General features: G+C 38.7%; 1 protein-coding gene across 2 annotated transcripts in view; it reads left to right on the top strand.

The window, feature by feature from the left end:
• lrrk2 (leucine-rich repeat kinase 2) overlaps nucleotides 1-27,969 on the top strand; it is a 126,025-nt gene that overhangs the window by 69,555 nt on the left and 28,501 nt on the right. For both annotated transcript variants that reach the window (XM_030136108.1, XM_030136109.1), the window contains exons 23-40: nucleotides 1,766-1,956; nucleotides 3,507-3,757; nucleotides 3,915-4,063; nucleotides 6,127-6,220; nucleotides 6,589-6,775; nucleotides 7,119-7,300; nucleotides 8,445-8,668; nucleotides 8,793-8,920; nucleotides 10,386-10,604; nucleotides 13,458-13,659; nucleotides 17,142-17,230; nucleotides 19,040-19,227; nucleotides 20,202-20,356; nucleotides 22,136-22,282; nucleotides 23,696-23,887; nucleotides 24,408-24,554; nucleotides 27,043-27,155; nucleotides 27,232-27,422. In XM_030136108.1, the coding sequence (XP_029991968.1) occupies nucleotides 1,766-1,956; nucleotides 3,507-3,757; nucleotides 3,915-4,063; nucleotides 6,127-6,220; nucleotides 6,589-6,775; nucleotides 7,119-7,300; nucleotides 8,445-8,668; nucleotides 8,793-8,920; nucleotides 10,386-10,604; nucleotides 13,458-13,659; nucleotides 17,142-17,230; nucleotides 19,040-19,227; nucleotides 20,202-20,356; nucleotides 22,136-22,282; nucleotides 23,696-23,887; nucleotides 24,408-24,554; nucleotides 27,043-27,155; nucleotides 27,232-27,422 (3,049 nt within the window). The remainder of the gene's footprint in view (nucleotides 1-1,765; nucleotides 1,957-3,506; nucleotides 3,758-3,914; nucleotides 4,064-6,126; nucleotides 6,221-6,588; nucleotides 6,776-7,118; nucleotides 7,301-8,444; nucleotides 8,669-8,792; nucleotides 8,921-10,385; nucleotides 10,605-13,457; nucleotides 13,660-17,141; nucleotides 17,231-19,039; nucleotides 19,228-20,201; nucleotides 20,357-22,135; nucleotides 22,283-23,695; nucleotides 23,888-24,407; nucleotides 24,555-27,042; nucleotides 27,156-27,231; nucleotides 27,423-27,969) is intronic.

The raw sequence follows: 27,969 nt of genomic DNA, 5'->3' as shown, positions 1-27,969 counted from the left end.
GTAATTTGCTCCATCTGATAGATTTCCCTCACTTTTTCAATCCAAATGTTATATATGGGAGGTTCAGGTCTCAACCACTTGATAGTGATGCATTTAATGGCTGACGTTAGTAAAATTCACTAAAGGTATTTTCGGTTATTTCCCTCTAAACTTTCTGGGATTACACCTAAAATAGTAAACTTTAATTCTTTAGAAAGTGTTTGATTGAAAATTGTGTTCACAGCGGCAAATATATCATCCCAGAAAGGTCTGATCTTAGGACACGTCCAGAATGTGTGGGTCTGGTTCCCTAAGTGAGCCCCACAATTAAGCCAACAGGTCCTGGGGTTCACAGGGTTCATTTCTGAAATGAACTCCGCTGTCCTGAAAAATCTTGTGACAGTTTTCCATTGGAACTCTCTCCATGAACTAGAGTTAGTGACCGTATGGGCGTCAGAGCATATATCTGCCCACACCTCATCTGGTATGTGGGTGTTATATTTACTTTTTTATACATAATAAATAAAAGTGATCAAGGATTTGTGAATTTTTTTCAGTATTTAAATCCATTAAATGTTGGCCACTAGGCCTGCCACTACGTAACTAAGTGTTTTTGTTGTAATTCATAAGGAGATCAGCATTTTGCTACAAAAATGGTCAGTGTTGTAGATAAACATGTGATCTAAAATACCAGTGTCCATTTAGAACAGGGGTCTCAAACATGCGTTCCGGGGGCCAAATGCGGCCCGCCAAAAGTTTCAATCTGGCCCGTGGGATGAATTTGCAAAGTGTAAAAATTCCACAGACAAGGCTGTTGAACTCATTTTAGTTCAGGTTCCACAAACAGACCGATATGATCTACAGTCAAAAAATAACAGCAGAATAGCCAACAAAAAATAATGACTCCATTTTTCTTCTCGGTTTGATCCGAAAAAAAATATTACATTATGTCTATAATAATGACAACTTCTAATTTTTGTCTTTGTTTTAGTATAAAAAATAACAATAAATTATGAAAATATTTACATTTACAAACTATCCTGAAACAATAAAACATGAATAACCTGAACAAATATGAACAGCCTGAAATGTCTAAAGAAAATTAAGCACAATTTTAACTATTTTCTGTCTGTTACTAAGGGTTTAGTGTCTTTGTAGTTTGGTTCCATAACACACATGTAGAAATGAGAAGTTGAGGCAGAATATTGTCAAAACTGCACTTATTTTTCTTAAGAAATTTCAGTTTTTTCAGGTTATTCACATCTTTTTTGTTTGGATAGTTTATAAAAGTAAGTATTTTCATAATTTAATGGGTTTTTTTTGCACGAAAACACGGACACCAATTTGTAGTTGTCATTATTTACAGGTTAATATACTATTATTTTACTGGTCCGATCCACTGGAGATCAAATCGAGCTGAATGTGGAACCTGAAAGAAAATGGGTTTGAGAGCCCTGATTTAGAACAATAGTTGAACAGTAACAGCATGTTATCCACTTTTGCATAAACCCCAACAAGTATATGTACTTTTTCAGTGGCTACATGACTGAGCATGTTTTTTGTAATTTTCACATAATAAAACAAACTCAGGCAAATTGTCATACATACCATTTTAAAGTTAATACCTACACAGAAATATAAAATAAACATATTTGTGTCATTTAGTTAAAACGATACAGGTCATTGAACAGCAACTTTGTGCCTACGTGAGCACCTGATCTGACCCTAAAGAGTGATACCCAGAATGTTCTGAACTAACTCCTCTTGTTTGACATCACCTCCTCAGTGTTTGGTGAGAATTCCACCGCTTCACCCAAAGAGAAGGAGAGGATCCGACTGTTAGACCTGTCTGGAAATGAGTTGTCCTCCGTGTCGTGTCTGATGGACGACGTCAGCGTCCAACAGCAGCTGGAACATCTCCTCCGCCTGGACCTGAGCCACAACAGTCTGATGGAGTTCCCCTCGGCGCTGTGTCAGGTGAAGCTCCGATCGTGTTTACTGACCTCTGCATGAAAACAAAGCTGCTGTTTAACCTCCTAAACCAGTGTTTTTCAACCCTGGGGTCGGGACCCCATGTGGGGTTGCCTGGAATTCAAATGGGGAGGCCTGAAATTTCTAATAATTGATAAAAAAAATAAATAAAAAAAACCCCTACTAATTTAAAATATATGGTGAGTTGAGACAGACAACTTCAGTCCATAACAGACATGACAAACTGTGAGTGTGAAACTGCAGCGCTGTGGTTCTGTTTATGTGTCAAATGTTCATTGTGGTCAGTTTCAGATGCTGCAGCTCTTTCATAATTCATAGTTTCAGTTCTTGTTTGTTCAGTATTAATTGTCAGCCTTGTAATTCACAGCTGGACTGACTGTACATAATCTGACCAAGGAAAATCCAATTCTCCCTTTGTGCAGTAATCTGCACCTGGATTTACTGCCTCCGTCCATAATAATATACATTATATATTGTCTAAATGTTCTCTAAAATTAACGTTTATTTGCAACATAGTATAGCAAACTATTACATGATCAAAAACAAATTAATTTGAGCAAAAACAAAAAGTCTCTGTTTTGAATGTCTGGGGTCACCTGAAATTTGTGATGTTAAAATGGGGTCAGGAGCCAAAAAAAGGTTGGAAACCGCTGCCTTAAACCTTTGTGCTCAGTTTTCATTAAATACAGAGACAGAACTGCACTACATTTAAATCTCAATTTGAACTTTGACTTTAAATCTGGTATTTGTGGGTATATTTAGTGGTTTTTCAGACCCCTCTAGAGACTCTTTATCCAAAAAGTCAGCTGAGATCAAAATAACCTTTGACCTTTTCAACATGGTGGAGAGCAGCCGAGGCATTCATCATGAATGATAAACAATGCTTTTATTAACCTTCTGCTGCTGTTAGCTGATGGTTTTGCACATTTATATCATGCACAATTTGCAAAAAATATTATTAAAAAAAATGCTGTAGCAGATGAATTAACACATCCTAAACTGTCAAGTAGCAGGTCGTGATATATTGTGTTTCAGCCATTTTTCATTTCACTACAACAAGCACTTGAACACAACACACTTGTAATTTCAAATTCACTAGTAGAAAGGATCATCTTCCCCACAGCACCTGAAGGCAGCATAACAGAGGATCCCAGTGGACACGTTAGGAATAACAGTCATGGTGACTGAAAATGAGCTGTTAATTCTTCTGTGTCATTTTTGCACTTTGCAAATTCATCCCATGGAACGGATTAGGCCCATGGGCCGTATTTTGACTCTCCTGCTTTAAATCATGTGTTCAGGAGTGTTTTTCACTTTATCAGTTCAGTCCAAACGTTGACTTTTAGTGATTTAGAATGATCTCTGCCACATTTGTGACTGGACAGTCTCTTCATGGGGATGTCGAGGTTTGGAAAATGTTACCAGATGTTACGTCTGAATTGAATATTGAGTTTTCTTCATCGTAGTGTTTTCATTAAATGCCAGATAATGACCACTGAACATACACTGACATGATTCGTCTTCGTTTTGGACAGAGTTTAAGGAGTCTGACTCGGCTGGACCTGCAGGGTAACCAGATCCAGTCTCTGCCGGTCCAGCTGCTGGCGCTGCCGTCGCTCAACACGCTTAATGTCTCTCGCAACCGCGTGGGCCCTCTGCTGACCTTTGACCCCTCCATCACCTGCCCTTCTTTGAGGCACCTGAACCTTTCCTTTAACCAAATCACCACCTTCCCAGAGGAGCTGGGCTGGGCCGTGGAGCAGCTGGAGGAGCTGTTCATCGAAGGGTGAGATGAAGACGCTTTGATTCACACATTTGGGAATAAATGACTTTCATCAACTTAATTGTTTGGAAGAATAAACTTAAAATAACATCCTGTAGCTCTTCTATTCATCAGGCTTTTGATGATGACGGTGTTAGTTTGGTTTTGTGTTTGTTTTTAGTAACAGTATAACTGAGCTCTGCACTCCGCTGTGTCTGCCTGAGATCAAACTGCTCGACGTGAGCAAAAACAGCCTGGAGAACATTTCCCCTGTCTTCCTGAGTGACTGTCCCAAACTGGAAACCTTCAACGCATCCATCAACAAACTCTGTAAGTCCATCTGAAACTCAGCAGATGGCCTTTCCTTCATAATATTACACATGATGGGTCACAGTTTGGGGCTGGTATCATTGTAAAACGTAGGCGTCTACTACAGGAAAAGAAAACCAATGAGTTCAGCGATGAAATAAACATTTCCTGAAGTAATCACACACAACTATACAAAGAGATGTCAGTAAAAGCAGGCTTCTGCTTCATTTGAGTTATCACAGGTTTTCAGTGTTTTTCTGAACTCATCATCTGTGATACCCAGTGTTGGGCAAATTACTTTAAAAAAGTAATTAGTTATAGCTTCTAGTTACTTTCCCAAAAAAAAGTAATTCAATTAGTAACGGAGTTACTCCTTCATAAATGTAATTTGTTACCATGGAAAATAATGATTGCGTTACTTTTTTGAAAAACCTTCAAATATGTAAAAGGAAACAGATTTTTGAGCGTGTTTCATGGCTCGTTAAATAGAGTAGAACAGCAGACAGGTACTGAATACCATAACTGTGGTGAGGCTGGGGTCCACCACATAAGTGCATGTCTGCATTTATAGGAAGATGCTCCTCCAGTTAATCCCTCATCTCCTTTTTTCAGTCGTTAATATCTCCTCCTCCCTGATCCAGCAGTAAATGTCTTCAGTCCAGTCAGTCGGACTCACTGATAACTCCTCCCCTCAGTTAGCTGCGCACATAGCTGCATTCATGTGAATGGGGTGTGCTGGGACAACTCAAACTCGTAGATGTCATCAGTCGTTCAGGTGAAGGCAGCGTGGACAACTCAGACTCGTGGACACACAGGTGAAGCATGAAGGCAGTGTGGGTGATTTGAATATAAGAACGACTCGTAAATGAACGGCTCGCAACAAATCAGTTCTTATCGTTCACTGAAAAGAGCCGTTCAAAAGACTCGACTTGCCTGGAAACGTCACATCTCTTGTGCCTGGCTGAGCGAGCCAGGATGGAGAACAGCTGTTAGATATCAGTGCATAGTAACGCACCACATTTCACCGCCGGTAACGGCGTTGTAACGTTTCAAATAGTTATTAATTAGATTACCTGTTACATCTTTTATCAGTTGGTTCAATGCTTTAGCTATGAAAGACAAGAACAGTCTGCATGCTATTGTAAAAATATGCTCCAAGCTCATTGGAGTCAGGCTTACAGACTTGTCTTCCCTCTGGGAGCTTCAGGTTGTGAGAAAAGCACAGACCATCATCAGGACCCTCACCATGTGTTGTCTCAGAAGTTTGTTTTGATGCCTTCAGGCCGGCGTTACTACACTCCTCAGAGGAGAACCAACAGATATTCAAAATCTTTTATTCCTTCAGCTATCACACTTATAAACTCTGACAGAAGCCATTTTAGTCATTTTATATGACTTTTTTTTTTTTTTTTTTTTAAATATTAGCAGAACCAAGTCTGTATTAGTCTGTATTGGTATTTATTGATTATTTATTGTTGATTATTTAAATGCATTTATTCATAGTTGCCTTCAATAATCCTGTATTTGTGCACTGATTTATTTATGTTTGTCACATTGCACTTTGGATGTGGGCCAATGTCTGTGGTAAGCTGCAAATGAATTGTCCGTATGGGATAAATAAAGTTTTCTGAATCTGCATCTAATAACCCCGTTAGTAACGCCATTATTTTTCACACCGTTATTCCCAACACTGGTGATACCCATCATTTCTGGAGCCTAAGAAGGCTTTGTCTGGCTCATCTCTGCAAAAAATGATAACAGTAAAAACAAAAAATGACAAGGAAAATGGTGTAAAAGAAAAGCCCAAACTGTCTGTTTTTATAGTGAGTCAGTCTCACTCACTGCTCTGTGTTTTACCCCCCATTCCACAGGGGGTGGGGGGTAAACTGAGCATGCTCGGATGTCTATGGAAAGAACAAGGTCTATTTTATCAGCACGTTTTGAAATTTTTCTGCTTGAGCAAATGGTTGAATTTTAACATTTACATTTCGAACGCTCGTCACAGACACGTCAGGGGCAAAAGGGTTAACTCTTTACTTTCCTGTACCTTTGGTTCATTTATAATTTCTCTCACTTCTCTACAGGTGTCCTGTCACACCTACCACCAAAGGTAACCACACTGAAACTTGCCAACAACAACTTCACCTATGTTTCTGAGGCCATACTCGATCTCCCAAAGTAAGTCCGATTCTCACAGTTCCAGCCTTCAAATATTTAAGACTTCAGGAGCAAAATGAAAGCTTCCCTCGACTCAACAATTTGAATTATACTATTCCTTTGCGTCCCTTCGCTGTGTAGAATATCTGTGCAGTCAGTTTTTCCACATTTATCCGTTTCTCTGAGATGTGTTTTTTCATTGTAAATCATGTTAATTCCATAACATACTTGTATCTGCTTTTAACAGGTTTATGTATAAATCATATCAGATAAAAATTATTAGAATTTTTATGTTTATGACTTATCTGGTGGGGATTTTTGATGCACTAAAGTTAGAGTTTGAGTCATATAATGAAGGTTTTGACCACATGAGCTGTTTGTCTGTTCAGCTTGCGGTCCGTGGACATGAGAAACAACAGCATCGCTGTTCTGCCGGGCCCTGGATTCTGGGCGTCCAACAACCTCCGAGAGCTGATGTTTAGTCAGAACTGCATCGGAGCTTTGGATCTGAGTGGACAGATCTACAGATGGGCTCGCCTGGAGAAACTCCACCTGAGTGACAATAAACTAACTGAGGTACAGAACCACGCTGATATTCTCAGCTTCTTATTGTTATGCTTCTAACCTGTGTGTCTTTTTACAAAATCCACAGTTTGTCCTAACTGTAAAAAGAATAATAATTGCATGATTTACATGTGCATTATTTTTTTTTCTGTTTCTGGTTCAAACTGTATGACCCTCAGTTTTACACAGATGGACTTAAAGGCTGATATCGATGTTTGCAGAAGTGTATTGACCCAGATGGAGCAACATAAACATCATAACTGAAAGTGTTTTTTCCAACTGTCCTTTTTCCACTAACTTTTTGAAGCTCCCTCGAACACTCATTAGTGCTGATACATACTCTGTTTGTGTTCAGATCCCCCCACAGATCGGACTGTTGGAAGGTTTGACGTCTCTGGATGTGAGCCGTAACACTGGCCTACGCTCTTTCCCAGATGAGATGGGGAAACTGGGCCGACTGTGGGACCTGCCGCTGGACGGCCTTCGACTCCAGCTGGACCTCAAACTCATCGGCAGTAAAACCAAAGACATCGTCAGGTATGAGACTAAAGGAGCCAGGGTAAAGACAGCTGACGGCAGTACTGCTAAGGCCTAGTGTGGTGGGTCTGTCGTCCTCCTGATGGCAGGTTCCTGCATCATAGACATCTGAGCATGCTCAGTTCACCCCCCGCCGCCTGTGGAATGGGGGGCAAAACACAGAGCAGTGAGTGAGACCGACGCACTATAAAAATACATGGTTTGGGCTTTTTTTACACTGTTTTCCTTGTGGTCTTTAGTCCAACGGCCTGAAAAGTCTGAGGGACTACTGGTGTCAGTTAACGTCCGTTTGTCAGTCCATTGTTGTCCATCTGTCCGTAAACAATTTTTCAAGAGTCTTCTGACTTGATATGACTTGAATGACTTGTAAGGTTTACCACGTTTGTTCAAAGAATTGGGAAATATATATATATTTTTTAATTTTTTATGAATTGTTGAAATTTGAAAAAAAATCCCCATTGGTTTTTAATGGGAAAAAAATTAAAAGTACTATAACTTAAAAACAGGTGAGGATATTGATGTAATTACTATTGGCAATAGATAGGAAGTTACATTTGGGCTTTCATTTGATGCCATGACCTTTGACCTTGAGTGACCTTAAAAGGTCAAACAAATGTCAATTAATGTCTTTGATATGCTGTTGGACTACAGGAGCCTTGGTCCTAGTTTTTTGTTTTTACGGTTATTTGCAGTGTTGTTGTGATTTCCCTTTATTACCTACCTAAAGTTATGGACTGAGTTTGATGAAATTTTCAGGAAATGTTGATACTGGCACAAGGAACAAATGATTAAATTTTGGTGGTGATCGTGGGGGGGGGGGGGTGCAACTGATCTGCCTTTGCAGAGATCTGTGATCTCTGAGTGCTTTTCCAGTTTATTATGTTTTTTACTGTGAACTGAGTTTTGACCATGTAAATGCTTTTTGGAGTTCACGTCAAAAAGCAGATGGACTGATTTAGAAAAACAGAGCCCAGAAGTAAAACTACTGGGCCCAAATTCAAATCCTTGTTGTTCAGTGTGTTCCAGTTCACAGTTCATGTTCAACATCCTAAATCTCTTATTGATGCACATTCTGGGTGCATTATTTAGTCCAAACCTGTCAAACTTAAGCTCCTCTCTTGTGTTTTTCTGTTATTGATGGCAGGTTCCTGCAGCAGCGGCTGAAGAAGGCCATGCCGTACTACAGGATGAAGCTGATCGTGGTGGGGAACGCTGGCAGTGGGAGGACCACCCTGATCCAACAGCTGATGAAGCTGAAGCGTTCCCAGCTCAACTCCAAACAGACGGCTGTCGGCGTCGATGTCAAGGACTGGTGTATTCGGGAACGTGACAAGAAGAAAATGGTGCTAAACGTCTGGGACTTCTCAGGTTAAACAGATGAACTTACAGAGCAGTATGTCCCATATCGGACAGAAGCAGCACGGGCTGCACCATCCAGTTCAGATGATTGGTCCAGTTGTGTGTTTTATTGGAACCTTGGTCTTTTCCTCAGGTGGAGAGGAGTTCAGTGGCTCTCATCCTCACTTCCTGACCTCCAGAGCCCTCTACCTGGTGGTTTACAACCTGAGTAAAGGAGCCAGTCAGGTGGATGCGCTCAAACCGTGGCTCTTCAACATCAAAGTCAGTCGGAAAACTCATTACTTGTAGTTTTCTCACAGTTTTCATCACAACAGATTTTACAAAATTTAAAAAAAACAAGTGTTCAGAGAACGCAAACCTCCGCCAAGCACCCCGAATGGTGTGCATGTGTGGATCGACTATTTCTTTTTAAATTCAACAGTTTCCAGGTTGTTCCATACAGCAGAAAAAGTCGAAGCTTGGTACCAGTCATGTGTCTGTCAAATTAGATTGAATTCCAATCAATATTTGTTGAGTTATAATGAAAAATGTGTGGTAAATGGGATTTTCAGTGTTAAATGTAAATGTCCACAGAGTCCACATTCCACAGTGGATGTGGACAATTTTGTGCCAGATACAAGATATTGTTCTAAGCTACAGGTGGATCAAATTGGAGGCTAATTGGAGTCGTTTTGAATTTTTTTTATGAATTTTCAAAAATTGCTCAATGATGAGAGATAGGAAAATGATAGATGTTGTGACCTTGCTGTGACCTTGAACTTTGGCCTACTTGGCCCAAAATTTAATGGGTTGGTCCCAGGGCCTAGGCCTATCTGTGGGGAAGATTTGGTAAAGATGGTTGGAATAGTTTTCCCGTAAAGTTGCTAACAAACAAACAAACAAACACACAAAGCAAAGTGGTCACAATACCTCCTGGCAGAGGTAACAATAAAACATGTAAATAGATAGTAAACAGTGCTTGTTTGTACTTTTTCCCTCAAAAGGGTCTAGAGCAGGGCTGTCAAACTCATTTTACTTCAGGTTCCACATTCAGCCCAACATGATCTGAAGTGGACTGGACCAGTAAAATAATAACAATGAAAAATGTAAAATTACTTCATGAAAATGTTCACATCTACATAATATCTGTTAAAAATGTGAATTGCATGAACAGCCTGAAATTTCTTCTGGAAAATAAGTACAGTTTTAACAATATTATGCCCCAACTTATAATTTCCACATGTACATTATAACTTCCAGATCACAGTGGATTTACAAATCCACAAAACCTTTAGTAACAGACAGACTTATGTTAAAACTGCATGTACTTCTCTTAAGACATTCCAGGTTGTTCATATTTGTTCAGGTTATTCACATTTTTTGTGAAAGGATAGTTTTTCCATTTAATTTAACTTTTTTACACTAAAACAAAGCTGAAAATTTGCAGTTTTCATTATTTATAGGTTATTATGTACGTTTTTCACTGGTCCGACCCACTTGAGATTGAATTGGTCTGTATGTGGAACCTGAACTAAAATAACTGTGATGTCTTAGATTGTTAATAACTTCAGTATAATTTTTGCATTTCACAAATTCAGGTATCAGACCAGGGGTCGAAAAACCGGCCAGGTCTGTGCAATAGTAATGAATTCCATCACTGGAAGATACATATAATATTGAAGTCCACCAGGTTAAAGTTGTAAATGTAAATAGTAAATGACACAGTCGTATGTATGTTTTGCTGCAGGCTGTGGCTCCACTGTCCCCGGTGATCCTGGTGGGGACCCACACCGATGTGAGCGATGACCTGCAGCTTCAGGCCTGTTTGACCAAGATCAGAGAGGAGCTGCTGAACCACCAGGGCTTCCCCGCCATCAGGGACTACCACATGGTTTCTGTGTGCGAGGACTCGGACTCCATCGCCAAACTCCGTAAGGCCATCGCCAGGGAGGTCACCAACTTCAAGGTGAGAGGACTTTATGTTTTGGAGTTCTCCACGTATCTGTCTGCTTTGTAAAAATGACACAGAAGGCTTTATCTATTAATGGTGAAGTTGTGCAAGATGTTCCTAACTTCTTTACTGCCTTTTCTGCATCACCTTATAGCAGTGTTTTTCAACCTTGGGGTCGGGACCCCACGTGGGGTCACCTGGAATTCAAATGGGGTCACCTGAAATTTCTAGTAATTGATAAAAATAAAAATAACTAATAAAAAATAGATGGTGAGTTGAGAGAGACAATCATTATATATAAAAGACATGACAAACTGTGGAGCTGAAACTGCAGTGCTGTGGTTCTGTTTATGTGTCAAATGTTCACTGTGGTCAGTTTCAGATGCTGCAGCTCTTTCATAATTCATAGTTTGAGTTCTTGTTTGTTCAGTATTAATTGTCAGCCTTGTAAATCACAGCTGGACTGACTGGACAGATCCTGACCAAGGAAAATCCAATTCTCCCTTTGGGCAGTAATCTACACCTGGCTTTTCTACCTCTGTCCATAATAATATACATTATATAGACTAAAGGTCCTCTAAAAATAACCTGTATTTGCAACATAGTATAGCAAACTATTACATGATCAAAAACAAATTAATTTGAGCAAAAAAAAGTCTCTGTTTTGAATGTCTGGGGTCGCCAGAAATTTGTGATGTTAAAATGGAGTCACAAGCCAAAAAAGGTTGGAAACCACTGCCTTATAATATTGTCTTGAATACTGCAATCACCCGTTAATATTGAGTATATATGTAAATGTATGTTAACCTATAAAGACCCAGTGCTACTTTTGTGGCAGCTCCCAAATGAAAATCTGATATTTTCATTTTTTTTATTTACTGATCATGTAGATATTAGTAAAAGTTGAGGGACATTATATCAAAAAAGAGAAAACTGAATAAACAGTGTCTTTTTCAGTCTAATCTGTCATTAACTGAACATAAACCCAGTGTGTTCATCCACTGTCATTGATCCAACTCCATGGGTTTTACTGGGGAATCAATGTTGTAGAAGATGACGGTGTTTCCACGGTAACTATGGAGCCTCTGAACGTCCAAACGGGTCATATCTGATGACCATGAAAAGATGAAGAACTGTATTTTACACCAATTATTTACATGTATTGGTAGGATTAGTGGATTAACAGGTATTAGACACTATACATCAGTGATGGTTCAGGTCTGTGGGGGATGTTTGGGTCTTTCAGGGTTAATAGTATGTTGAAGACAATACCAAACAAATGCATTTATGCAGAGTTAAGAGGATGTCTCATTGTTTTTATTGTTTTATTTCCTCTCATCAGTAAATCCTGCATGTCATTAGCCTTAGCATAACTGCCTAACTCACACACAAATGGACAAAAGTCTGTGGACACGTTGAATCCAGGTGTTTCTTTTCTAACAGGGGTCTGGGATACAAAACAATAATGACTATAGTTAATGAAGATAAAAAGATTCATCTTGATTGAGCTATTTATAAATTTTCAGAGGGAAAAAACCTCAATTAATTGAATTAATTTAATATTTATCGCCCAGCTTTGACAAACGTATAGACTGACCTTATAGAATCAGACCGGTCTACATATGTCACCATTAAAAACAGAGTCTGGTCCTTTGAACATATCGTTAGCCTCATAACATAATTACTGAGGGCATCCACTATATGGACAAAAGTCTGTGGACATGTTGAATTCAGGTGTTTCTTTTCTAACAGGGGTCTGGGATCCAAAACAATAATGACTAAAGTCAGAATATAGTTTTATATTTGGAAAAATATCCTGTTGATTATTAATATTTATGTTTCTGTGTCCGATCCTCATGAACAGGACATCTGACAGCTGGAGACATGATGTGTCCACATATTTATTTCCATATAGTTTAGAAACATCAATATTTCCTTAAAATTTAATGCTAGGTTTTTCTTCCTCAGTGAGATGTGTTGACAGTAGATGGTTAGATGTGGTCGAAAATTAGCATTTACAGTCAGAGCAGGAAAAATATTATTAAATTAAATTTAGAGGAAGAACATTTAAAACTAGAAAAGCACAGTGCAGACGCCCCCCCCCCCCCCCCCCCCACACACACACACACACGGATCACCACCAAAATTCAATCATTTCTTCCTTGTGTCAGTATCAATATTTCCTGAAAATTTCATTAAAATCCGTCCATAACTTTTTGAGTTATCTTGCTAACAAACAAACAAACAAACACGCAAACAAACACACAAAACAAAGCAATCACAATACCTCCTAGAGGAGGCCATCAGAGTCGTGGATAAAAATGTAGAGTTGGATCAATGTTTAGAGAAATGAAGTAAAAACCATCTGAGTCATTTTGGAAGCAAAGATAACAATTTAAACCAAACTAACCAATGCAGTGATGTTTATCCCATAATATAAAACTATATTCTGACATGAGTCATTACTGTTTTGGATCCCAGACCCCTGTTAGAAAAGAAACACCTGAATTCAACATGTCCACAGACTTCTGTCCATATAGTGGATGAGTTAGACAAGGCTAAGAGGCTAATGATATGTTAAATACTTTTTAAATGGGATAAAATATGTATCTTTACTTGATTCATTGTTCTAATGATTCAAGGAGACTGTCCAAACAGGTATGTGGTGTATGAGAGGAATAAAACGAGTTACTCAGGTCCCAGTGAAACAAGGTAACGCCAAGATAAGAAACTACAAATGATTTAAAACTCTTTCATTTAGACAATAAAATAATAGTAAAGGCATACATAAAAGTACATACTAGGTATATTCCAATCGAAGGGCAGCCTGGTCTGACTCTTTTAGCCCCTCCCCTTTTCCGTCCTCAGATCCAGGGCCAGCCGGTCATGGGTCAGCTGGTTCCTGACAGCTACGTGGAGCTGGAGCGCCGGATCCTCCAGGAGAGGACCAGAGTCCCCCCGGAGTTCCCCGTCCTCAGACACCAAGAGCTGCTGCAGCTCATCCAGGAGAGTCAGCTGCAGCTGGAGGAAGCCGAGCTGCCCCACGCCGTCCACTTCCTCAGCGAAGCCGGTCAGTCAGAGTCAAAGGACTGTCCTTCTTAAAGATGGGTTTGGTTCATTAGCATAAGGAAGGAATAAAGCAGGGGTGTCAGACTCATTTTAGTTCGGGGGGCCACATTCAGCTCAATTTGACCTCAAGTGGACCGGACCAGTAAAATGATAACTGTGAAAAAAGTAAAACTATATTAGGATCAGGTTTACATCTACTAAGTTTCCTTAAAAATCTTAATAACATGAACAACTTGAATTGTCTTAAGAAAAACAAGTGCAGTTTTAACAATATTATGCTTCGGTTTATCAGTTTATCATTTACACATGTGCGTTACAATCGCACAAAAGATTTAGTAACAGGCAGAATATTGGTAGAATTGCATCTACTTTTCTTACGACATTTCCGTTTGTTCATATCTGTTCAGGTTATTCACATTTTTTGTGAAAGTATAGTTTGGTAATGTAAACATTTTCATGTAATTTTACTTTTTATACCAAAAAAATAAAGAGAAGATTTGGGGTTGTCATGATTTATAGGTTATTCTGATAATATTCTACTGGTTCTGACCCACTTGAAATCTAATTGCACTGTATGTGTCTGTATGTGGAACCTGAATTAAAATGATTTTGACACCACTGATTGTTAAAATCTTCAGTGTAATTTTTGCATTTCACAAATTCATCCCGCGGGCCGGGTTGGACCCTTTGGCGGGCTGGATTTGGCCCCCGGGCCGCATGTTCGACACCTGTGGAATAAAGGAATAAGAAGGAAGGAAGGAGTCAGATTTATCGTCTTTGCCAAAGTACAACTTCACAGTGCAATGGAATTTATTTTCAGCTCTGTAAAGGGCCCAGAATTCTAAATACAGAAAGCAGTTACTGTTAATACTCCTATTCCAAATACAAGTTCTAACAGTGGATTTACTACTACTGCAACTGTTAGTGCCAATTATAGAAACATCTGTGGAACTATATAATAAACACTATCACAACTGTATGAATAATGATGATGGAGGAGGAGAAAAGCAGGTCCAGAGATGATCCAGGGAAAACCTGTGAAGACATAAAGCACGGAGACTCCAGGGAAAAACTCAAGGGATGTCAGTCTAGTTCCTATTGATCACTGATAGAAGTCATATTTGGATTTTGATTAAATGAGTTGAGTTCTCCTCCAGTGAAAATCCCGCCCACTTCTATTGATAGATTGGTCTGCGTCCAGACCACAGGACTGGAACATAGAACAGAACCTGACAACCTCACACATTCAACTGGGATTGATTCACATAGAACATAACGCTGACCTACAGGGACACTGGAACTATTATTTTTTTTTTAAACCTTATTTTTCTTATTTTGCTACAAACATGGTTAAACATACAGTACATTACACAAACAGCAGGATCAGGGAGTCACAACTTGCAAAGAAAAAATAATAAATGAATACTTAAATAAATATGTGTTCTCACACCGTGTAAATGTGTATGTAAGTTACACCTCCTTAAGCAGGTTTAAGCAGGTAGCATTTTTTAAGTTTCTGAGCTAAGAAGAGGGGCCACTTTTTCCAATGTCCTTCTCCTACATCAGTGGTTTCCATCCTTTTTTGGCTCGTGACCGCATGTTAACATCACAACTTTCTGGCGACCCCAGACATTCAGAACGGAGACTTTTTTTTTTTTTTTGGCTAAAATTCATTTGTTTTTGATCATGTAATACTTTGCTATACTATGTTGCAAATAAACATTAATTTTAGAGGACATTTAGTCTATATGATGTATATTATTATGGACAGAGGCAGTAAAGCCAGGTTATAGATTAAGGCCCAAAGGGAGAATTGGATTTTCCTTGGTCAGATTATGTACAGTCAGTCCAGCTTGGATTTACAAGGCTGACAATTAATACTGAACAAACAAGAACTGAAACTATGAATTTTGAAAGAGCTGCAGCATCTGAAACTGACCACAATGAACATTTGACAGATAAACAGAACCACAGTGCTGCAGTTTCAGAGTTGGTCATGTCATGCATTGTGATTGTCTCTCAACTCAACATATATTATTTATTAGTAATTTTTATTACATATATATATATATATACACAAATTTTTATCAGTTACTAGAAATTTCAGGCAACCCCATTTGAATTCCAGGCGACCCCATGTGGGGTCCCGACCCCGAGGTTGAAAAACACTGCCCTACATCCTTTTGTAGCCTCAGATTATAGGAACCAATGTACATTATAATCACTAATGCATGGGGAAAAATAAGGATATACAAATATCTTGACCTACAGTATATCACATATTTAACTTTTACATTAGTCTGGACATTTTAATATTTTAGTAATCAACCTTAATTAATTGAAAATAAATGACCTGGAAATAGGGGATTCTTCTGCAGTCACTAAAGATAACACTGGTCTACAAGTAAAATGCTTCCAGAATAAAAGTAGTGAAATTTTACCATGTTTTAGTCATTGATAATGAAATATCCAGTCCTAAATGCTGTTTGGCTCAAGTTTCACAGATACAGTCTTGGATCAAAATGTGAAATTGGAGAATTAACCATAGAATGGGTTTAACTCCAAAGGAATACCAGTGTCAGAGCTACCAGATCTTTTAAGCTTATTGCATGACCAAAAAGTGTGTATAAAATTAGATTCAGTCTCCCCATACTCCCTCCGACAACTATTGGGATGACATCTACACTGCATTATTTGACCTATTCAGAATACATGTACATAAGGAACCCTTGTACGCCCTGATAGGAGCCATTCCTGAGGGTTTTGAAAGCAGAGATAATATATATCTACTTCAAATTCTCCTGGCAGCAGCAGTTAAGGGTATCACTGTCAATTGGCTGACACTGACAATTTGGATGGGAACTTTATAGAATGGAGGATAGAACTTATAATTTAAGGCTCCAGAGGGAGAAACTCCTAAGGAGATGGCCCCTGTGATGCTCATATTGTTTTAAACCAAAACTGTATGTTCAATGTCTATGTGTCCAATAAATAATAAGTTAAAAAAAAAAAAAAAAAAAAAAAAAAAAAAAAGAGCTACCAGATCTACTTCCAAGTACTCTCTCAACATGACAATACATGGACTGTACAGGTTCTATCAGTGGAACATTTATGAATCTACTGGATAAATGGACAGAAACCAACATATATGTGGAAGAACACACTATCATATACCTGGAAAACACCAGCAAACATTTTGCACAGTTAATCTCTGAAACAGATAATTTCTAAAAAAAAAAAAAAAAAAAAAATTGTAGACCAATGTAATCAATGAAAGGAGTTCTTCTATCATGTCATTGGTCGTATTCATCCATGTACAGTTTAGGTTTGAAGGTCAAGTCTCAGTCAAAATGAAGATTGTGTTTTCTGCCTAAACTCGAGAATAAGCTCCAATGAATTCCAGGTTTAAACTGAGTTATGTCTACAAGTGCAGTACATAAATGTAATGAAAATGTAATGAAACATGCCTCGTTGCATCTGTAGGGGTTCTACTGCACTTTGATGATCCTGCACTTCAGCTTCAAGACCTGTACTTTATCAAACCTCAGTGGCTGTGCAACATCATCTCCCAGGTACGAACACTCAGACACCAACACATGCCTGTGTTCAGGGTAAAGGGTTAGACAGATGCAAACAAAAACAGAATTAAAAACATATTGTTCCCTCAAAAGGTACATGTATCTCTACTCCCTGGCTCCACCAGGGCCCAGCTGGGGTCCACCAGGGCCCAGCTGGGGTCCACCAGGGCCCAGCTTTCCACCACATAAGTGCATATTAGGAAGAAGATGCTCCTCCAGTTAATCCCACATCTCCACTTTTTTCAGTCGCTCCTACAGCAGTAAATGTCTTCAGTCCAGTCAGTCGAACTCACTGATAACTCCTCCCCTAAATTAGCTGTCCATGGAGCTGCGTTCAAGTGAATGTGTTGTGCTGGGACAACTCAAACTGGTAGATGTCATTAGTGGTTCAGGTGAAGGCAGCGTGGACATTTCAGACTCATGGACACACAGGTGAAGCATGAAGGCAGTGTGGACAATTTGAATAGAAGAATGACTCTTAAACGAACGGCTGGTAACGAATCAGTTCTTATCGTTCACTGAGAAGAGCCATTCAAAAGACTCGACTCGTCCGCAAGCGTCACACCTCTCGTGCCTGGCTGAGCGAGCCAGGACGGATAACAGCTGTTAGATCTCAGTGCATAGTACACCCATATTTCACAGTCGGTGACGGTAACAGCGTTGTAATGTTTCCAATAGTAATTCATTAGATTACCCGTTACTGGAAAATAATTACGGCGTTAGTAACACCGCTGTTTTTAACACTGTTATTCCCAACACTGGTTACCTCCTTGTTTTCACAGCCTGTGTTTATTTCAATTTAAAACAGAAATTTTGCAATGATTTAAATGTTTTTCATTTTCAGAATATTTATGAATGATAAAAACAAATATTATGGATAATTTATCTTAAAAATCTGAATCAAAGGGTGGAAAACACCAGTGATATTAAACAGATTGTGATGTCTGCATAAAATAAAGCAGAAGTGTTAGGAGAGTGAAGTTACACTGACATCACAATTTGGCCAAAAATATGACTCAGGCAGTTATGCGCTGAAGCTAACGGTATGTTCCTCTAGACCAGGGCTGTCTAACTCATTTGAGTTCAGGGGCCACATTCAGCCCAATATGAGCTCAGGTGGGCCAGACCAGTAAAATAATAACAGTGAGAAAATTAAATAAAATTATGATAATGTTTACATCGACAAACTTTACTTAAAAATCTGAATAACATGAACAACTGGAAACGTCTTAAGAAAAACAAGTGCAATATTCACAGTTTTCTGCCTCAATTTATCATTTACACATGTGCATTACAACTTACATTACAATAACAAATACACACATTTAGTAAAAGGCAGAATATTGGTAACAAAACATTTACTTCCCTTAAGACATTTCATGGTGTTCATATTTGTTGAGGTTATTCACATTTTTTGTATAAGGATAGTTTAATATAAACGTTTTCATGTAATTTTACTTTTTTTTTTATACCAAAACAAAGAGAACATTTGCAGATAGATAGATAGATAGATTTACTTTATTAATCCCTTAAGGGAAATTCATTATTTATAGGTTATTGTAGTCATATTTTACTGGTCTGACCCACTTTAGATGTGATTGGTCTGCATGTGTCTGTAGATGTCTGTATGTGGAACCTGAATTAAAATGATTTTGACACCATTGACTGTTAATATCTTCAGTGTTACATTTCACAAATTCATCCCATGGGCCGGATTGGACCCTTTGGGGGACCAGATTAGGCCCCCAGGCCACATGTTTGACACCCGTGCTCTAGACAAACGGACAACTGCTTTGTGTTTAGAAACTGACGTTGAAGAGCTGTGGCCTCCGGGAGCATCCTAAAGGAGTGGTCCAGCGCTCAGTGGTGGAAAAGTTTCTGTCTGAGACCAAATGTTTCCCAAAGAGCCACTTGACGCAGTTCTTCAAACTGCTGGAGAAGTTCCAGATCGCTCTGCCCTTTGGGGAGGACCAGCTTCTGATACCCAGCAGGTAGCAATGTTTTTTCATATGAGCAAATATATAATAATAATAATTCTAATACATAATACAACACTGACCTTTCCAAAAAGCCAGTCCAGCCAGACCATGCTGTCAGGGATACAGTATCTTATCAGTCATCACCAACATATTTTGGTTTTAGTGTTAAATGCAGTTACTCTGATTGACAGGACAGATAGTTCCATTAGCACAGGGATGTCAAAGTCAGTGTCCTTCAGTTTCCACATTCAGCCCAGTATGATCTCCAATGGGTCAGACCAGTACAATTATATAAAAAACAGTCTATAATGACAACTCCAAACTCTTTGTTTTAGTGCAAAAAAAATTGTGAAAATCTTTACATTTACAAACTATCGAAACAAAAAAGATGTGAATAACCTGAAAAAACTGAAATTTCTTAAGAAAAATAATTGCAATTTTAACAATATCTTCAACTTATTATTTCTGCATTATAGATTATATCTACAATGGAACAAAACATTTAGTAACAGGCAGAGTAGTGTTGAAATTGCACTTAAGACATTTCAGGTTGTTCATATTTGTTCAGGTTATTCACACTTTATTGTTAAAGGATAGTTTGTTAATGTAAATATTTTCATAATTTAATGTTATTTTTTTGCTCTGAAACAAAGAGGAAAATTTGGAGTTGATGTTATTTATAGGCAAAATTAATTTTTTTTCACATTAAGTCGAGAGTAAAAATTGGAGTCATTATTTATGGATTATTTTACTTGAGATCATATTGGTCTGTATGTGGAACCTGAACTAAAACTAGTTCAACATCCTTGACTGTTAATACGTTCAGTGTCATTTTTGGACTTTATAAATTGATCTCACCATATTGGAACCTTTGGGGGGCCAGTTTTGGTCCATGTTTTGGTCCATGTTGGACACCCCTGCATTAGCATTAGGACTTGTGTAGATAAATGCGGTTGTGTGTGTTAAAATCTCCTTCCTTTGTTCAGTTTGTCCAAACACAGACCGGTCATAGAGCTGCCTCACTGTGAGAACTCGGAGGTGATTGTGCGTCTGTATGAGATGCCCTACTTCCCCATGGATTACTGGTCTCGACAGATCAGCCGCCTCCTGGAGGTCTCCTCCTTTTTACTTTGTGGGAGAGGTACCATGGATTAACAATCAGCCCGTTTACATGACCATAAAAATCTGATAATTGGGAGTAATTGGACAATTATAATAATCAGATCGGATGCGTTTACATGCACTTCAGAAATGCGATAATCGTAAACCCTGGTTCAGACATTCCTGTCCATTACTGAGTTTCTTTCAGAGTTTGCACGTACATTGACATGGTAGAATCAAACTTCCTGTTATTGTCTTCTGCTCACATTTGATTACGTCCCTTCAGTTTTCTATGATTACCTCCGCCAAGGAGGTTATGTTTTTGCCGTCGTTGGTTTGTCTGTCTGTCTGTCTGTCCATGTGCAAGATAACTCAGAAAGTTATGGACGGATTTGGATGAAAATTTCAGGAAATGTTGATACTGGCACAAGGAACAAATGATTAAATTTTGGTGGTGATGGGGGGGGGGCTGATCTCCCTTGGCGGAGGTCTGCGCTCTCCGAGTGCTTTTTAATAGTTTTTACACATGTACAGATGTAAAAGAATGAAATAAATCAGATTAACCTGTATACATGCAGGAAGACATTGGAGTATTGGGTACAAACCCAGGTTTGTTAATCTGATTTGTTATAATCAGATTACTGCTGTTATCTGATAAAACAGATCAGATTAGACTATTTACATGATCAACTAGAAAAGCACTCGGAGAGTGCAGACCTCTGCCAAGGCAGATCAGTGCCCCCCCACCCGATCACCACCAAAATGGAATCATTTAATCATTTATTCTTTGTGCCAGTATCAACATTTCCTGAAATTTTCATCCAAATCCGTCCATAGCTTTTAGAGTTGTTTTGCACATGGACAGACAGACAGACAGACAAACCAACGGTGGCAAAAACATAACCTCCTTGGCTGAGGTACTCCAATAACTCCATAAATCACATAATGATCAGAGTATTAGTGTGGATTAGGGATGTAACGATATGAAAATTTCATATCATGGTTATTGTGACCGAAATTGTCACCAATATCATTATTATCGTGGTATTATTGAAACTGTGCTCAAAATACTCAAAAAATACTGATACACACACTGAAGTAATTTAACCAAGTTGTATTTTGAAAAAAACAACAACAACAACAACAAAACCAAATAAAATAATTGGCACAATGCACTTTCTTGTGGCAGAAACATTCAAATATTAACCCTTAGTGGTCTGAGCCTATTTTGTCTGTTTTTCAGTACTTTTGATTTGATTTTGTCTTTATATACTACATAAACAAATGTTTACTATACCTATGTTTGGTATCTTTTTTTCAGCTCAACTTCATCTATATCATCTGTCTATTATTTTTTCACTTTAACCTACTTTAAAAACACAAAAGGATAAAAAACACACAAAAATATAAACTCCAGTTTGAAAAATGCATATAATTTATTGCATAAATAACACGCAGATGCTTAACGAACCTTTTCAAAGACTTTAAAAGTGAATATTGGTTCCAAATATTAGGTATAGAAAGTTAAAATTGTAATAAATTAAAACTATACTCGAATATTTGACAGAAAAGCAGGTCTTTACATAGGCGTTTTCTATGGAAAAGTGCGGTATTCAAACACGGTTATCATGATAATTACAATTTAAACGGTAATACTAATTGTTGGCAATTTTACCGCGGTTTATTGTTATACGGGTAATCGTTACATCCCTAGTGTGGATGTAAACGGGCTCAATGATGCTGTTGGTTTCAATACAGATCCGAAACAGCAGCAGTTCGAGGGTTAATGATTTGAGTTCTCTCACTGTTTGTTGCTCAGAGAAAATGGTTCGACCAAACCGGATTTACTGGAGGAGAGGTCTGTACCTGAGCTGGTCTCCAGAGGCCTACTGCCTGGTGGAAGCCGCCTCATTGGAGGACAGTCCGTCCAGCTTCGTCAGGATAACAGTACCGTCTTCACGAAAAGGTGATCTGCTCTGAAAACCTTCCCATCTGCCATCTGTGAACAGCTCCACTCAGGTGTTCGTTTGACCACAGGCCTTGAACCTGCAGCTCTACTACAGTCAAAGCCCAGGGTTTCCTTTGGTACTTCTACAAGTTACAGGATTTCATAACCATTCTTTCTACAGATCCATATTTAGAATGACTTAAAGATGCTTTGAGTATCTACCCAATAAATACAGGGTAAATTATAGTACTGTACTTTCTGGACTATAAGCCGCTACTTTTTTCTCACACTTTGAATCTTGCAGCTTATACAGCAATGCGGCTCAAGTATAGATTTATACAGGCTAACGGCCTCCAGGGGGCGCTCTAGCAGGAAGCACAAAAGCAAGACGGACAGGTGGAAGAGGTGAAGTTTTAAGCTTAACTTTTAACAGTCATTTTACGTCATGCACAAACCCTCATCATGGAAAACACACAAAGAAATGCATACGATGCAGCTTTTAAGTTAAAAGCAGTCGATGTGTCTGTCCAAGAAGGAAATAGAGCTGCAGCACGGAAGTGACAATGAACGACAACGGAAGAGAGACATAGAAGGTGTGTGACGGAGCCTTTCTGAGGATGTTCAACTCCGACACTGAAGAAGACGACTGCAGTGGTTTCATTGAGCAGAAGGAAGATGAAGATAGAAAGAATGATTTTTCTGGTTTTTTTTAACCAGCCGTGTTACTGCCGGGTTACAGGCACTGTTTGCAAAAAAGCAGTTAAGATATGGAAATAAATATTTAAATAATCTTTCTGTTTACCATCTTTCTGTGTAAATATCTCATGTTACAACGTGGACACCTGCAGCTTATAGTCAGGTGCGGCTTATAGCCCGGAAAGTACGGTATATTGTTGAGTAATAACTTTTGGTAAATACTGTAATAAATACAGACACAGCTGATAATCAAAGAAAAAACAAATATATACACTATAGCTCTGACCAGTTTAAGTTTTAAACTATTGAAAATACAAGTCCATTCTTTAGTATATATGTGAAAATATGACCTTTTTTATAAATCAATCCAAGGTTCCGTTTTAGTTGAACCTGGTTGACACGAGTGGTGCATGTTTGCACCTTGTGTAAGAAATCAGTTCAACTTGGAATGATGGGAATTAAGGCGTTGGAGTAAATAAATAGGTTCTTTTTGGTGGAAAAGGGGAATAAGTAGTCTTAAAAAAGTCTTAAAAAGTCTTAAATTTAACCTGTAGAAACCTCTGGGAACCCTGGAGATATCATATAGTTACTGTTGACCACTGATAGGAAGTCAAAGCGGCGGATCCTGACAACCTCACAAATTCAACTCTGGATTGATTCTGGATAGAACAGGACACTGACGTACAGGGACGTTGGAACTATTTTTTTTGACTGACTGCTGTTGCTCACCCCCAGGCCGGGTGCTGCTGGGGCAGGTGGTGGACCACATCGACTCCCTCCTGGAGGAGTGGTTTCCTGGGCTGCTCAACACAGACATGCACGGCAGTGGGGAGGCCCTCCTGAAGAAGTGGGCTCTGTACAGCTTTGAGGATGGCCACGAGTGGAAGAAGATTCTACTGGAGGACCTCTTCACCTACTTCAACAACGGTACGCCATCACAGGTTTAAATACTTTGAGATATGCAGGCGTCCTGTGGGGTCTTAAGTCTTGAATTTACAAATCTGCATTTAATACCTTAAAGTCTTTAAAAGGTATTAAGAAGTTTGATATGGTAGGTCTTAAAGTATATTACCATAAACTTGTTCACTGCATTGTGTTTAAACGTCTGTTAAATGTCTAAACTGTAATGAAACTAACAGTTGACTCAGTTCCAACCGTTCCAACTTGATAATTTATACTGAAATTAAGAACCAGTTATTGCTAACTTTGCAGCCCCCGATAACAAATTATTTGGAACGGTGGGAATCAAGACATTGGAGTAAATAAATACATTTTCCTAAATTCTAGGAGTCACAAATTTTTGCCAGTATGACCGTGAAATGGGCATTAAAATATAATGTAAGGAGTTTTAAAAAGGTCTTAAAAAGTCTGGAATTTAACTTGTATAAACTTGTAGGAACCCTGGATGTGTGTTTTCCATGATGTGAAACTGTTTTACTGACTGCAGATTTCCTGCTGGTGAACCCAGAGGACCCTCGGTGCACTCTTCCCATTTCTCAGATCGCTCCTGACCTGGTGCTGAGCGACCAGGCGGCAGGAACCATCCTGGACAGCGAGGAGCTGAATGTGGACCTGTCAGTAGAGAACCGACTGGGTGAGACTGTCTTCCTTCATACTGGTTTATTTCAGTACAGTAGAACTGGCAGTACTGGTACCCTGTTAAACAGTAATTTATTTTACGAGCCATGACTCATTGTATTTTCGTCTTGAAATACAAGTGGAAATCCACAGCACGATTGAGCTTCATATTCTGTGTGGAGTTTGCATGTTCTCCTCGTGTCTGCGTGTGTTTTCAGAATGAATAAATGGAACAGACAAAACAAAGTTGGGTCTCACATTAAAATAGATTAAACATGATGTTAAATTATACTGCATTTAGTACTGCATAGTGTTTAATCAGAATCCTTTATTGTCAATCAAATGGTTAAAAAACATGGAGGAACGAAAAGTGTCTCCAATGACCAGTATAGCAATAAATACATAATAAATAATCTAATCTAAATCTAATAATTTAATCTAAAAGCGGTCATTTATATTAAGGAAAAGCCAACAAAACAAGTTAAAGTGCAACATGCATGATCTAAACAACCTTTTATTGCACAGGCTGGTCCTATTGGCCTCAGTGATCTATGATCTGTACTGCTGCTGGAACATTCACTGCTGACAGTGGGGGGGGGGGTTCAGACCCACAGTTAAGTCAACTTCTGTTGTTTAGTAGTTGGGTCATTTTTTTTTTTTTTTATCTCGCCGGCCAACAGAACATGAGCTGTTGTGAAGGTGTGGTTTTTGACGTCTTGGTCTTTCTTCAAACATCTTCTCCAACAAAACTACTGGTCGGATTCATTTCTAATTTTATTTGTATCTTCTTTGGGATAATGTCTAAAAAAGTGTGTCACAGTTTTGAGAAATTTCGATTTTTGAACTTTTGAGGAATTTTTGAAATATTAAAAGTGTTCCTTTCCTTCTAATGGTTCATATTTTGATAGTTTATAACATGTAAATGGTTACAGACATCAATCAAGTTCCGACTGATCACCGATAGAAGTCATATATGGACTTTGATTGAATTAGTTTGTTAACGAAAACTAACGAAATGACGAAAACTAGAATTGTAAAAACATTTTTGTCAACTGAAATAAATAAAAACTATAATTAAAAGAAAAAATTATAACTAACTAAAACTGTATTGTGTGCTTACAAAACTAACTAAAGCAGATCAAAATTAGGGATAAATTTCAAATTTAGGGATCAATTTATTTCACAGCAATTTTAGCAAGCGGCACCGTATGACACTTCACGGTCCGTCACTTCTCGTCACTTGTCGTTTAGAGTCGTCTTCTGGTCCCCACTCTACCTGGAAACATGGAGACTAAAGTTGGGAGAAAGCAGCAGAGTCCTGTCTGGGATTTATTTGAATACAACGGAGAAGAAGAGAAAAGATATGACGAAACTAAAACAATACTAAAACAAGCACTCGGAGAACACAGACCTCTGCCAAGACAGATCCCCCCCCCTCCCCAGATCACCACCAAAATTGAATCATTTGTTCCTTGTGCCAGTATCAACATTTCCTGAAAATTTCATGAAAATCCGTCCATAACTTTTTGAGTTATCTTGCTAACAAACAAACAAACAAACAAACACACAAAGCAAAGTGATCACAAAACCTCCTGATGGAGGTAACTAAACTAAAACTAAGCATTTAGAAGAAAACGAAAACTAATAAAAACTAGCAAACCTGCTCTAAAAACTAATTAACCCTTTCATGCACAGTGGTCACTCCAGTGGACAGTTCTTCTCCAGCTGTTCTCTTATAAATTCATGGGGTTTGTTGTTTTAGTTCCGTATCAGCCAACACAGTGGACGCTTATGCAGCATCCCATACACTGCAATGCACACTATTACAGTAACTTTGCTGTTCTTGATAAACCTGATCTGCACTAACATGTTTGAGTGGAAATCAATTGCTTGTCATTATTATTAAACAGTTTGGGGTTTTTTTTACATAAAGGTTTTTTTTGTTTTTCTTGCATATTATCTCCATGAAGTGAGTAATGACTAGTATTAGAGTATGTTAAAATGTGAGAAAACATCAGATTAGCTGCATTAAAAGTATTGTTATTTCATAGTTTTCACATGATCTATCAGTAAATACATGCTTTTTTGCTTCAAAAATTAAATCCATGGTGTCAAACTGAGTGGACATTTTTTGAACTCCATGAAAAATAGATTCATAACAAAATTTTCAATTGCATTTTTTTTTCATGCCTAAAGAGGAATGAAAACACTCAAGAAAATAAATTTTGATCAAGGTTCTCATAATTCATGCATGAAAGGGTTAAAACTAACTGAATTAAAGAAAAAAAAGTCAAAACTAACCGAAACTAAACTATAATGAAAAATCCCAAAAACCTTGATCCAGACCACAGGACTGGAACATAGAACAGACCAACAACCTCACACATTCAACTGGGACTGATTCACACAGAATATTGACGCTGACATGCAGGGACACTGGAACTATTTTTAGTGACATAAAACGCAGATAAAATGTACTAACTATTTATGTGCTTTGTTTCCAGGGGACGGCGGCTTTGGCACCGTTTACAGAGGCGTCTATAAAAATGAAGACGTTGCTGTTAAGATCTTCAACAAACATGCGTCTGAGCTGTACATCTACCGTCTGCTGAGACAGGTACCCGACAGCAGCAACAGTTCACAACCACAGCCTGGAATCATGTGTTTTATTGACCCCGGGCGTTTTCCTGCAGGAGCTGGCGGTGCTCGGCCGTCTCCGCCACCCCAGCCTGGTGGGTCTGCTGGCGTCCGGCTCGGCTCCGCAGGTCCTGGTCATGGAGCTGGCTCTGCGAGGATCACTGGACTCGCTGTTTGAGCGTGAGAACGGCAGCCTGAACCGAAAACTCCAGCACAGAATCGCACTGCAGGTGGCAGACGGACTCAGGTAGAGGATTAGAAATGGGTGCATTAATGCGGGGGTGTCAAACTCCTTTTCTTCCGGGGGCCACATTCAGCCCAATTTAATCTGAAGTGGGCTGGACCAGTACAATACTAGCATGATAATCAATAACCAATGACAACTCCAAATGGTTTTAGCGCAAAAAATAATATTCAATTATGCCAATATAAGGCGGCCCATTTTTCGGACTTCTTTTCCGATCAAGCGCTTAATTTGACCAGTTAATCTCTTATATATTAGTAACTCCCCCCAAAAAAATTCAGCCCAATCCATAAAGTTTTAGACCCCCCCCCCCCAACTGCCATCTTTAGGGTGCCCATCAGCTGAGGGCAGAAAACCCATGTTTCAATGAAAAATCCTGCATTTTTTCGGTTAGTTCTGTCATATTTGCTCATGCAAATATCATATTAGAGGTTTTGGGGGATGCTACTGTCATTTATGAAGGTCTCAAATCATGTACAGGTCAAAGGTCACATGATTTTAGACAAGGTCAAGGTCATTTGGCACTGAAAAATGGGTCAAATCACAGGTT

Source organism: Sphaeramia orbicularis, chromosome 6, assembly GCF_902148855.1.
Source record: "Sphaeramia orbicularis chromosome 6, fSphaOr1.1, whole genome shotgun sequence".
Taxonomy (NCBI): Eukaryota; Metazoa; Chordata; class Actinopteri; order Kurtiformes; family Apogonidae; genus Sphaeramia; species Sphaeramia orbicularis.
This window is presented reverse-complemented; position numbering and strand designations above follow the sequence as displayed.